The 12,870-nt window shown below is 37.3% G+C and overlaps 1 protein-coding gene across 1 annotated transcript in view; it reads left to right on the forward strand.

Annotated features, from left to right (window-relative positions):
- The window catches only part of OTOGL (otogelin like), a 96,661-nt gene that overhangs the window by 14,592 nt on the left and 69,199 nt on the right, over nt 1-12,870 (forward strand). Inside the window, exons 11-19 of the mRNA XM_026060175.1 lie at nt 1,935-2,041; nt 2,756-2,881; nt 3,599-3,707; nt 3,954-4,000; nt 5,425-5,570; nt 7,171-7,294; nt 8,896-9,073; nt 10,016-10,140; nt 11,635-11,844. Coding sequence (XP_025915960.1) covers nt 1,935-2,041; nt 2,756-2,881; nt 3,599-3,707; nt 3,954-4,000; nt 5,425-5,570; nt 7,171-7,294; nt 8,896-9,073; nt 10,016-10,140; nt 11,635-11,844 — 1,172 coding nt within the window. The remainder of the gene's footprint in view (nt 1-1,934; nt 2,042-2,755; nt 2,882-3,598; nt 3,708-3,953; nt 4,001-5,424; nt 5,571-7,170; nt 7,295-8,895; nt 9,074-10,015; nt 10,141-11,634; nt 11,845-12,870) is intronic.

Genomic DNA, 12,870 nt, shown 5'->3' on the forward strand with positions numbered 1-12,870 from the left:
TCACTAAAGACAAAAGAGAAAGTTATTAATCACAGAAAACTACATCAGGAGGTCCTGAGTAAAAAATACATGGAGACTGGCATGATATAAGGGGCAAATATCAAAGATACTTGGGGAGCTGGACCACTTGTGTGATGTAGTTGGACTGTTTTTATGACAAAAACCTAACAACCTAGCAACCACTATGGTTCAAATTAGTAGAATTTTTCAATATTGCTTTATTTATGTAAATTCAGAGATATCAAAAGAAATTTCAACTCTCATTGGCTTTGGTGGGAGCTGCACCACCAGTTGCTGGGGTTATATTCAACCTGCTATTTTTCCCTTAGCTCTAGGTTCCCGTTCAGTTAATGTTGGTCATTCAAGTTAAACTGGTGCTCCAAAGGTTAATTGAATAGATGACTGAACAATATATCACTTCTGGTTTTAGTGAAGGCTTTATAATTAATAAGTAATTGTCATAAATAACAGGTATTATGTTGGATACTATTACAGCTTTCTGAAAATATCAATTTATTAAAAAACATACAGAAAGGATCACAGGACTGAAAGGAAGAATCATTCAGTAGCACCCATTACACTTGTTACTTCATTTCCTATGAATTTTTAATGAATTTTTAATTTTCGATTTTACCCTCAAGTCCAGTTGGAAGAATTTGTATTTGTAGGCAAGTGTACAAAGTATTCTTACTGAAGCTGATGATGTGTACATTTATTTTTCTCAGAGGAGAGGTAGAGCTGAGCTGCCTCTGTCTGTTTGTAGCTCAGGAGCTTATTGTGCCTTTTCTTTAGCAAAAGAAGAATAATGAAAAGCAAATTTCTGAATGTGACATTGAATCACTGTCATGGTGCTCAGGATTTGATTTTTGTCAATGTGAATGTGTGTGTTGATGTGAATTGTGTGAATGTTGAAAACCTTGAAGGAAGTGTCTGTGTCCCAGAACCTCATTAATTTAGGCTTATTTTGTTTCTAAAAGAGACCTCTCTTCCAGTGGCTTAGTGTCAGTTTAGGAAGTTTCTTGTGGGGCCATAATATATGCCAAGTATTCTTTCTATTAAGACTTGTTTAATTGGATTAGATAAGGAGAGCTGGAGAGAATATGATCACTGTAAAAAGGAGTATAGTGGTGTTCAGTTTGATAACAGATGTGTTGAAAGCAGAATACAAACACAGTCATATTCTTGAGACTATTAATTTTGAAAGCTTGATCTTGTGTGCTGAAAGACAGATAAACTCAGCTGTTCTGTCATGGTCATGCTTATAATAGACATTCCATGTTATGACTAGTTCATTTTGGCATCAAGTCCTTTACTGTGAATGATGGGAGTTGATGGACTTCCATGGTAACAAGAAACTGGTGGTATCTCATCTGATGCAACTCACCTTTGTAAAATATTTCAGTTCACCTAAATACTTATGAATATCTCTTTACTTGATCCTGGCAAAAGGACACTGTATAGCTTCTTTTGTAGATACAGACTAAGGTGCAGAATGATTTTGTCCAAGGTCACACTGGAAGTCCCTGAGCATGTCTATAATATTCAGTAGATAATACTTCTGGTGTTGAGCACTTCACTGCAAGGCCAGGAGTCTACCAACAGTGATCTTGGGGTTCAGCAGGATTGTTAAGCTGTCGGTTGTCTTCGTGACAAGATCATGTTTCTCATAAGCAGCATTTATCTTCTTTGTGATAAATTACTATTTTTGTTCATTGTGGTAATATTAAAATGAAATAACTTTTTGTGGTATCAAATGATAAAAGCACAGCAGCACATTCAATATAGCTGGTCCTTTTTCACAGTATTTTCATTAAGTGTGCCTTTCTGATTAAGCAGTGTCAGCTCTGTGCAAAGTATCATGTTCAGTGTCCTGTGGCAGAGATTTGTTGACGGGATTTGAGTTCAGTGATTACCCCCTTGTTTTATCATTTCAGAGTGGATGATGATGAAACATATTGCAGAGCAGTGACAGAATACGCTAGAGCATGCTCTCATGCTGGGTCCCCTGTGCATGACTGGAGGGATGACTTTCCTGCCTGTAGTAAGATTCTTGTATTATTAAAGCATACTGGATGACCTTTGAAATACTCCGAGTATCAATTTCAAATAATTCCACCATGACAACTGTAGGAATCAAACCTGACACAGATCAGCCAGCTTCACTATTGCTTGTTAACAATAAAGTCAATGACTTCTTAGAGGAATATTTTAATTCTGCTGTGATCTGATCTAGATCCCTGCAAAATTCATGTTTTGGCAAATTCTGTGAAACTTCATGTGTGTTGATCACATTCTAAGACCAAGAACAAACATCTGTGGAGATTTGATGTTACTCCTCTTCCCAGCTGACCTTTCAGCCTCCGCTGGCCCCATAAACAGAACTAGAATAGTGGATCCTGGGCCCAAGTCTCGGCTTCTTCTGGTCATCACCCATATCAATTGCAGTTCCACCTCATGCACAAGACTTTGAACTGGCTGAGATATAAGCACATGTTCCTATTCTACCTCCCCTTTCACAGGAACTGTAACTTCTAGTGGAGGGATGATGTAAGAATTTGATAAAGAAGGCTTAAATACTGATGTGAGATTCACTGCAGTTAATCAGTTACAACTTCTCCAAACAATTCATTGCAATTGATCTGAGTGATTATCTGTACCAGAAGTTTTGCACAACTGTTTATTTGTAGAGGTAGAACTTCTCCAATATGGCAAGAGAAGCTGCACTGATGTCCAATATAATATATATTTGTTCCAGCTGAAAAGTGTGAAGACAGCTTTGTACACCGTGATTGTATCAGCTGTTGTCCGCCAACCTGCACCTTTGAAAAGGATTGTCTTGGCAGCAATCTGCACTGCTTAGATGGCTGTTACTGTCCAGATGGTAAGTACTGTCAATTTTATGTGAAAAAACATGGTCAAAGCTAATGTCCAGCATCATAATAAAGTTGTCGAAGTAGACTATGTTTAAAATTAAAGGCCAGAAAAAATGAATATTGTCATTTCTGTTTTAGTTTTTGTTATTTTTACTGTAATTCTTCCTTTTATCATGCTATAAACATTTATCTGGAATATGAAATGTCGCTCAGAATGAATCAGTTAAAATCTGGAGCCATCATTAATGCTGTCTGCAATGCAGACATGGCATAGGTTTAATCCATTTTATTTGAATTATTCCTAAATGTTTTGAGGTTTTACTTAAAAATAATGTATCTTATGTACAGGAAAACTGTCTTCCTGAGACATGTACTCAATAAAAATTAGGGTCTGTACTATATATAGTCCTGTTCTGACAGGACTAAAGACTATGTGATCTCAGCATCTTTCCATTTTCAAGTCTGTATAATTCTACATATTTAAAGCAGGCTTTGTGCATTGAGCAACTATTCAGAGTGAAAACTGTGTTGAGAGAGCTTCTCAAAACCATTTATCACCCTGAACTCTCCATACACACTAGGTGATTCTTTCTGCTGGTCCCCAGTTAAAACTGGTGAGCTCACCCTCTGGCAGATTTGAATGTTTGAGTCAGATGGGGGAACAGCAGTGATCTGGAGTACATTAACTTGTCCTTGTTCTCGTTTGTTAACTTCCTTCTCAATAGGTCTCATTATGGACAATGGAACTTGTATCTCTGTGTCGAATTGTCCTTGTGTTTATCATGGAACTTCCTTCCCTGTAGGCTCAAAAATTGAACAAGAATGTAGCAATTGGTATGTGAAAACCTCATATCTGTGTTCCCTCTCTCTGTGACTGCTGCCCATGTTTAGTTTAAGATCATAGTCAGGCTGGTATTTTAAAGAACAGTTAGTATCTATGTTTACAGTCTGGGTTCTGTGTGTTTATGCGCTAAAATACAGGGAAAGGGTGAATTCAAGACATGAATGAGCTCAAAGACCTTTGTTTTGCGAAAAATCAGAACACTGAATTTCTGTATTTTGTGATTTTTTTCTTTGTAGTATTTGTATTGGTGGCATTTGGAACTGCACAGATCATGATTGCCCAGGTATCTGCATGTTCATGATTCTTATCTCTCAGAATTAAATATGGTCTAAGGGTCTGGGATGCTAATTTAAGAATAAAGGTTAGGCAGATGGACAACAAAAGTAGAAGCTGGCTAGCTGGGGTGAAGCTGTTAACTATCTGACCATTATCATATGTTTTCCCATTTGCTTCCCTAATTTGTTGTGTTGCATCTACCCTCTGCCTTCTATTCCCTACTTAAACTCTCTGTTCTTCAGGACAGGCAGCTTATTTCTACCACTTGTGTGGAGGGCCAGGTTTAAGGATCTCCTGACTTCTGGATGCAATTATAATGCAAATAATAATAAGAGAACATCATTTTGATGACTGGAGTGCTATATTTGTGAAACAGCAGTTAGTGTTTAGATAATAATCCAAACCTTTAAAGATTCCATGTCTGTGTAATGAGTTACGCAAAAAAGCTTATCAAGTAGTCAAGAAGTGAAACTCCCTTAGCAGTTCTGTACCTTAGAAAACATTATACTGTGAAACCTGTGAAAGAGAGAGAAAAATTTTCACTTAAGGAACTCCATCTGAGTGAGGTAATTAACAAGGCTTAACAGGAGTGGATCTGTAGAGTAAAGCAGTCAGCACTGAGAACCACTCCATATGGGTTTTGTGTGTGTCAGTGGGGTTAGTTCTGACTAGTCTGGCCTGATCTTAGGGACTAAATGCCCTTAATAGAGGGAGTGGCTTAGATGTGCTTCTGCAGAGTATTTTCTGGTGTAGTTATAGCCAAAAGAATCCAGTTTATGTGCTCTGGCACTGCCCTGTGATGTGAACAATGTGCAGTAAGTGGGGACATGCAGGACAGTTGCTTCAGCAGTGTGCTCCTGATCCAAACCAAAACATTAATTTAGAGGTATCTGAGAACAGGGAGCACATATCTGCTCATCTAAATTTCAGTACAACCCACCTACTTAAACCTACCCTCTTTATGTCCGTGGTAACAAGTAGTGTCATAGTACATAGGAGGGAGGACAAAGAAGCTTGTTCTCTCTTTCTCACTCATCATGCCAAAAGAAGATGAGGAAAAGATTCTAGGAAATGTCAAAGTTGTAATAAAGAGAAAATTCTTGTTGTTCTTTAAATCTTTCATGTATGCTAGAAAAGTCATGACTGAAGGGCATCTCATTTAATTAGAACCAAAAGATGCTGCACATGTGTATGTGCAATGAGATGATATCCAGTGGAAATAGGTGTATATAACGTATTTCATTTTCAAATGCCGTAATAGCTAGATAGATTAAAACTAGGCTGGATTATATGCTTAGAAACAAGGGAAAAGTTTCTTATTTATCTCTTTTCCATCATTTATAAAGTAATAATACATTCTTACACAAATGAACATTCTTTTTTATTTTTTTAATTATATATTACAATTACTGAACTTTTTTCTCTCTCAAGCTGAGTGCTCCATCACAGGTAACTCTCATTTCACAACATTTGATGGTCGTCATTTTACCTTTCTTGGGATTTGCCAGTACATTTTGGTAAAAGGCACCGGGAAAAACAAATTCACAATCACTTTACAGAAAGCACCTTGTGGACAGGTGAGTTGCACTTTTATTGAACATTCATGACAAACAGGTGCATGTGTATTTCAGGCAATCTTTTATAGGTGCTGCTGTAAATTAGCAGGATATGTTTAATAAGAAAAATATAAGCTGAAACAGTTTTACAGCTTTGCATAGGTGTCTATATTGCTGTATGTTATTTTGATTATAAATAGTGCCATTTGTAAAACTAATTGCATCTTTACAGGGATTAAGTCTAAAGAGTTACTTATGCACATTAAACAAGCAGATACATCTTTGGTTATAGTACGAACAGGTGTCTTAGGCTTGACAAAAGCTCTTGCTGGCAGGACTGAACAGGTTTAATACACTGCCAGTTAGGCAAAAGACTTTTTTTTGGTAGCTTAAAATATTTATTTGATATGTTACAGCATATTTAATTTGTTGGAACAATACATTTTAGAAAGTGTTTAAAGAGACTAACTACCATACATATTAATATGTTGGAGAGCATTTTGATAAGTATTCAACAACAGGCCTTATGAAAAGAGTTGCTTATAAAAGGTGCCCATTTCCAAGACCAGATTTAATACCATTAGTCACCTAGGTGCTCAGGAGAAGAATTTCTGAGTGTGTGATTTGCAGCAGCCTGCATGCTGAGTGCTGGGATGCCCGAGCTGGTCAACAGGGAGTGACTTGCTGGATCTCACCTGCTGCAGGAGTGTCTCTCAGGTCTCTTCAAAAGCTAGATTTTAAGCTGGTGCCTGTGCTTTTGTTTAGGCACCTCCTCCTCATGCATAGGACTATTGAGACTCCTGTTTCTGCATTTCAAATGGCTGTAAGCATGATATAGTTGATTAGGTGCCACTGAGAGACAAGAATGCTTCTGAATATGGCCATCAGCACAACTCTAAGTACCTTGGAAAGTTTGTGTGTGAAAACATAGGGGTCCAGGGAGTGTCAAATGCTCGATTTAAGCAAGTTATGTATGACTTTTTGTCCTGTACTTAGGTTTATAAATTCTGCCTGTATTCTGCCTTTAAAATGAGGATTCTGAGTTAGTTTACACCTCAACATTTTTTAATAGTCAGATATTTGTGAATTATTTTAATATAATTCTGGAGAAATTATATTCTTTTGTCTGTAGTCACGGATCATGCCTGTGTTTCAAGGTGGAGGAGAAGCCCCTTCATGTGTGCAGTAGTTTTTCTGTTGCACTGCTGGGCTTGGGCTCTGGTTCCACCAGCTTGATATATCTGTGTTCAGACTCTTGCTGACACATTGGCTAACCCAGCAATGAGGAGAATCCCTAGTGGCCATGCAAGTATGGCCATTTGAACCCAGTATCAATACTTGGGATCTCAGTCCACTTATTATTGGACTCTCATAACAGCTAAAATGCATTCCCCTCACTTTTAGCTTCATATGCAGAATGTTATGATGTTCTATGTTCAATTTTGGGTATTCAGTTTAATACTTTGGGCAATAATTTACAACTGATTTACCTGATGATAGCTCTGGTATTTCCTTTTTGTACAACTGTTTTCTTCCTGTTTGTTTGTTTGTTTGTTTTTGCTTTCCATGCTATTATTAATGTCTTTGCCTGTTTTTGATGTTAAAATTTATTTTTGCTTAGAACTTTGACCATGCCTGCATTGAGTCTATAACGCTAGTTCTTGAGGATGATGTGAGCAAACAAGTAACTCTTGCAAGATACGGTCAAGTCCAAATTGGCCCTAACCAAGGTTTTAACCTCAATGGTAAGAAATGTATGGAGTAGAGTTTTACCGGAGTTCACATTTCTTCTAATAATACCTGTCTATGGAAAAGGAGTTTCTTGGAAGACAAATTATGCACTGTACAATCACTTACTTCTAATAACCTTAGACTAGAAATGTATTCTTTCAGCATGACGAAATAGTCCTCCATCATGCCCTCCTCATTTCCTTGCTTTTCTTACCTTGAGGAGTACCTAAAAATTCTATTCATCTTGTTTGTGTGTATTTAGGGGGAGGAGGTAAGAGAAAGAAGGGAGATGAAGAAAGGTCAGAAGTCATCTCGATGCTGATGTTAAGGTCCAGTTTGATTAAAGTTTCTTGGAATATATGGCATGGAAGAGAATGAAAGCCATATGCTCTGGGGTATCAATCTTGGTTTCAGTGCTGACTTATGTTGTGAATTCAGGCAATTTATGTCAAATTTTTGGAAAAGGATAGTAAAAGTAATCAACCTTAACAGGATTCTTTAAAATTCAGCACTGAGGTGGAACTATATTGCCAAATTTATGTATCTCATAGTGACCAGCAGTGGATTCTTAATTCTTTGTCTCTTTCTGAAGGGTAGAATGAAACTTCCCTCTTCCTTTCCCAACCTCTACCAATTAGCAGGTTAGTGAGATCTGCTATGATGGTTGTGGCCATATCTTTTCTTCACTGAATTTGCCCAGTCCTAGTTCTGCTTTTGGCATTTGCATCCTTATTTGCTTTCTTGTCTCTTTTTACAGTCCATGAGAAATATAATGTATGACAAATGTTTTGGTGCTACATTCTTGATAATTGGGTGTTTCTATAAGAACTTTTGCCAGCTAAGAGAATTCTTAGCTCATGTAAGCGTTTTATTTTCCTCTTTACATTTGTTTGTGCAGCTGAGTTCATGTGTGTGTGTGCACACCCATATATACACACACACACACACACACACATAAAATACGTCTATATATGCTGACTGCAAAGGTCAACCTGATTTAAGTCTGCAACTGCAAGTAGCCCAACCACCATGTGTAGCAAATGAGTGCAGTGACTATGAAATTTCTGTTCCCTGGCATCATGGATCTGTTGGGAAGAAAGCTGGGAATCTGACAGGGCTTTCGTTCACATACAACTTAAGGAAGGAACTATACTGATGTCATATCAATGGTAGTCAGATAGAACCCTCTAGCTGAAGATTGCAATGCAGCTTATGGACATCTGCTAATTAATCTTGTAACATTCCTGGGGGCTAGAAACAAGTGGTTTCTTGTCTTTTCTTCTCATTGCCAAAGGGATGCTGTTGCATTGCTTTCTTGTCAAAAAATTAGATGTGAGAGTGTTTTTTGCCTAACTCACAGGTATAGAAAGGTGAAACACATTTTTACTGTTGACAGTAGGACACAAGTTGCAATTCCTGATTTGTGTTGCTAATGATAAGGATATGTAGTCTCATACATAGAGAATGGGCAAGGTTATGTGGAGACAGATAAGGTTGTACATAGTTTCTCATTTGATTTTGAGTTTTTAAAATCTTTTCTTTAATGGGTAAACCAGTAGAACCTGGAAGCTGGATTTCAGTGACTTTGTTTCTCTTTTTCTTTTGCTGTGTTTAGGGGCTGTTGAAATTCAGAATGTATCTTCTTTGTTTGTCCAACTGAAAACCAGTTTTGGTTTGAAGATACTTTTTGCTAAAGATGGAGAGAGGCTCTACATTCAAGTTGATGTCAGCTGGAAGAGAAGAACACTGGGACTATGTGGAACTTATAATGGAAATTTAAGAGATGATTTTCTGTATGTTACATACTGTACATTTAGTTTGTGTTTAATAACTAGTGAAATATTCTGATAAACATAATCAGCTAGTCAGTTCATTTCATTAATGTGCTCATACTTTAGTAAACTAGCCAATTAAAAAAACCCACTTAATTACAACATTAGTCATTTTAAAATCTGAAACTTATAAATTTAGTGATCTAAATCATTTTTACTTTTTAATAAGAAAATTAGCATATTATTTACAAAAGTAATTGGACCATGATATTGCTTGAATGCATTCTTTCTCCTCCATGCTGCTCTGTTATCATCAGAACAAATACCTGAGCACTGATAAAAAGAGTGGATGATAATGCTAATAGCATTCTCACCTGATAAACACTTGCTAGTACTTGTTTTCTTTTTTTTTTCCCCCATCAAGTTTTAAGGGAAAAAATGTAATTCTGAACCACAGTAATAATTTAATTAAAGGGCTCACTTTCCTTGTTCTTTGGGTTCAGTTCCTCAAAAGTTTCTCAAGCCATAATGTCACAGATTTTGTTTTTTTAGCAATAATAAATGTTTTTCAGATGTTCAATGAGAAAGACCAACAAAATGCAAACAACCCCTGTCTAGAAGACCAAAATTAATGGGTCGTGTATGTACTGAATGTATGTACTCTAATGGCCAAATTCTGCTCTCATTAATGCTTTCGCCAGCTGATTTCAAGGTACTTGTGTTAAATGTAAGTGAGGGCAGACTCTGAGTGTAAAGATATTTCTTCAAGAAAGGGGGAAATATCAAGGGGAAAAAAGCTTGATATTTCCTCTCCTCTTTTATACTTCATGGATGTAAATTCTTTTGGCATGTTGAATATTCAAAGTGACCATACATCTGAGGCTTTCTGATGTACTTGTATCCTAACCTGCATAGTCTGTAAGGTCAGTGGGACGCATGCAATGTCAATCTCTTCCTTTTCAGTTCTCCAGCAGGGATGATAGAAGGGACCCCGCAACTTCATGCCAATGCATGGAAGGTTTCCTCAGCTTGTTCTATACCTATCAACATTCCTGTGGTTGATCCCTGTAATGTTAATCAGCAAAATGGTATGTTTTCACATGGGATTTTGGAGTTAGATTTATCTTATTATCATGGCAGATTTTTGTTTTCTATGTGAATAAGTTTCACTGCTAATTACTATTCATTAGTGAAAAATAATTATGTCATTTAACTTCTGCTTTAGATGCACATTTTTTTTCTTTTTCTTTTTCTTTGGCAAGCATCGTTCTTTCCATACATTTAGTATGTAAACTGAAATAAGTCCTTGGTAAATACAAGTTAGTTAACTATTTAATGTTGGATGTGCTGGCCACTAGCCCTAAATTCCGCTGGCTAATTCACATGCAAAGTGTTAGGCAAAACACAGTCCGTTGTCCTGTAAATTGTTTCAAATAAGAGGAATAACTAGTATTCTCAATGCGTGCTTGTTGATTGACAAGCAACAGGAGACAGTGTCTTGCCTAGCCAGCGTTCAGATCAAAATCTCCATACTTGTATAAGTTGTTTTTAAGAGTTTCCTTATCTTCCATCTATACCGTCTCTCACACAAACCTATACAAACAATCTGAGATCCCAAGATTTGTTCAAATACCTGAGTAAAGAATTGGTTTCAGCTGGTAAAAGTGCTTATGTTTCAGCTGAACTTTCCCTGTCACTAGGTCTGTCTTTCCGTGCTGCTGTTCTTTGCTCCCCTTCATCTGAATGAATTGAAAATGGTTGCCAAATTTTGACAAGGGAAAAAGCAATCCCTGGGTCCTGCCCCATGCTATCACCCGTACCACCAGCGCAAGCATTTTTTTCAGATCTCTGATGATCTGAATCTGATGAAACTTGGAAAAAAATATCTTGTTTCTTTGTTTACTTACTTTTTTTTGTCAGGTTATGTTTTGGCCAAATCAGGATGACTTCTTGTATCTGGTTTACTGAGAAACTTCAGAAATCCTTGAGTCACTGTGTGGGTGGGTATGAACAAGAAGGAGGAAGGGCAGGGACTCTATTTTAGCAGCAGAGTTGGCTTAAACAGGCTCTGGACTATGGTGTTCCTGAGATACTCTCTACTTATCTGAAAAAGCTGGTGGCAGTGTGCTGTGGTGGTAGGAGGAGGGTTTGTTCATAGCAGGAGGTATATGGCAGGCTTAGGACTTGCATGTCCCTGAGCTCCAGTTTGTAATGCTTGCTAGGGCCACATGCCAAGAAGTATATGGCCATTGCTGATTTCAAAGTTAAATGAAACATCAAGTGGGGAAGAAAAAACAAATTCCAAACTTTGGAGGACTATCTTGAAATAAGTTGGTTTGCCATTTATGTGTTTCCTATGTTACCATAGGAAGATGTAACTATTTTATATAGCTATTTTTATCTTAAGTGGATTTTGTTGCTGAAGGAAATACTTACAGTGTCAGTTTTAAACTGTAGAACATTGCAAAAAGACTTTGTATAGAAATTGGCTGAGTGCCTTTGGTTTCAATATTCCATCCTATTCATTTGATTAATTGTTACATTAACATGGATCCTGCTAAAACAATGTCACCTTCTCTCAGTTGGGTATGCATCTCACTGTGATATCATCAATCAAGAACTTTTTGCTCCCTGCCATGCCTACATCAGTCCAGGATTATATTACCAGCTGTGCCGTTTTGATGCATGCAAATGTGGAAGCAGCTGTTTGTGTAATGCTCTTGCACACTATGCTTATGTCTGTGGCAAGCACGGAATTGCTATTGACTTCAGATCTCATATTTCTTACTGTGGTGAGTAACATTTGCAGAAAGGTGGTTCTTTTAGAAATGTGAAAAAATCTAGAAATAATCATTCACCCAAAAATACAGCAAATTGATATTTTATGCTGGAAACTAGAATTGTGCCATGGGCTCATGAAATACTCAGGGGAGAATCCTAATAGCCTTTATGCTAGGCATCTAATTCGAGGGCTCTGAGTTACCTCACAGGGGATGTCTGTCCCTTTCCATTGACTACAAGGAAAACTTAAATTTCTAAATTTGAACCTCTAAGTCATATCGAAGCCTGCATTAGACTAAGGTAGGCAGCATGGGTACAGTCAGTGTGGGCAGGATATATCCCGCTGCAATGCATAATAATAATATTATGCATAATGCATGATAATAATACAATATTACCAGTTCATTCAGGGGTGGAGCTGACGATAGGTATAGTATTCTTGTTGCTGAAGCTGCGCCAGAATTTAGAAGCAGAGAGGAAGGACAGCAAGATCAGCAAACCAGGAGATTCTGGGGTATAATTCTGTGTGTACAGGAGGCTCTGTACACATGCCACAGATACATCCTGAGATATTCTGAAGACAGTAATCGTGTATAGGGTTTTTGTTGTTGTTTTTTAAGAATGGAGAACTTAAACTGGGCCAAATATTCTTAAGAGGATCCTTGACCTTTCAATATTACCAAACTGATGAAGGAAGAACGTAAAATACAAATGATTACTCCTCTCAGTCCCTGTTATTTAAAATATTGTTTCTTATCTGAGTATTGTTTTGTGTTTTGCAAGAGGAATGCTGAGACAGACCTCTCAGGTTTCACGAAAAAAAATCACCTAAGTGGTTTGCCAAATAGGTTATAGCATATCCGTGACAGAGCAAGGATTTAAAACAAGGCATCTTTAAATCAGGAGTAATGTCCTATCCACTGAACCATTCTTTCTCTCTTGGAAGCCTGAGTTACTAGATGAGTATATATATATACACGCATATGTACACACAGGTGTGCATGTAAGCATATACACACACACACTTATGCATACAA

This window comes from Apteryx rowi, unplaced genomic scaffold (genome assembly GCF_003343035.1).
Source record: "Apteryx rowi isolate R43461 unplaced genomic scaffold, aptRow1 scaffold_166, whole genome shotgun sequence".
NCBI classification, from domain to species: Eukaryota; Metazoa; Chordata; class Aves; order Apterygiformes; family Apterygidae; genus Apteryx; species Apteryx rowi.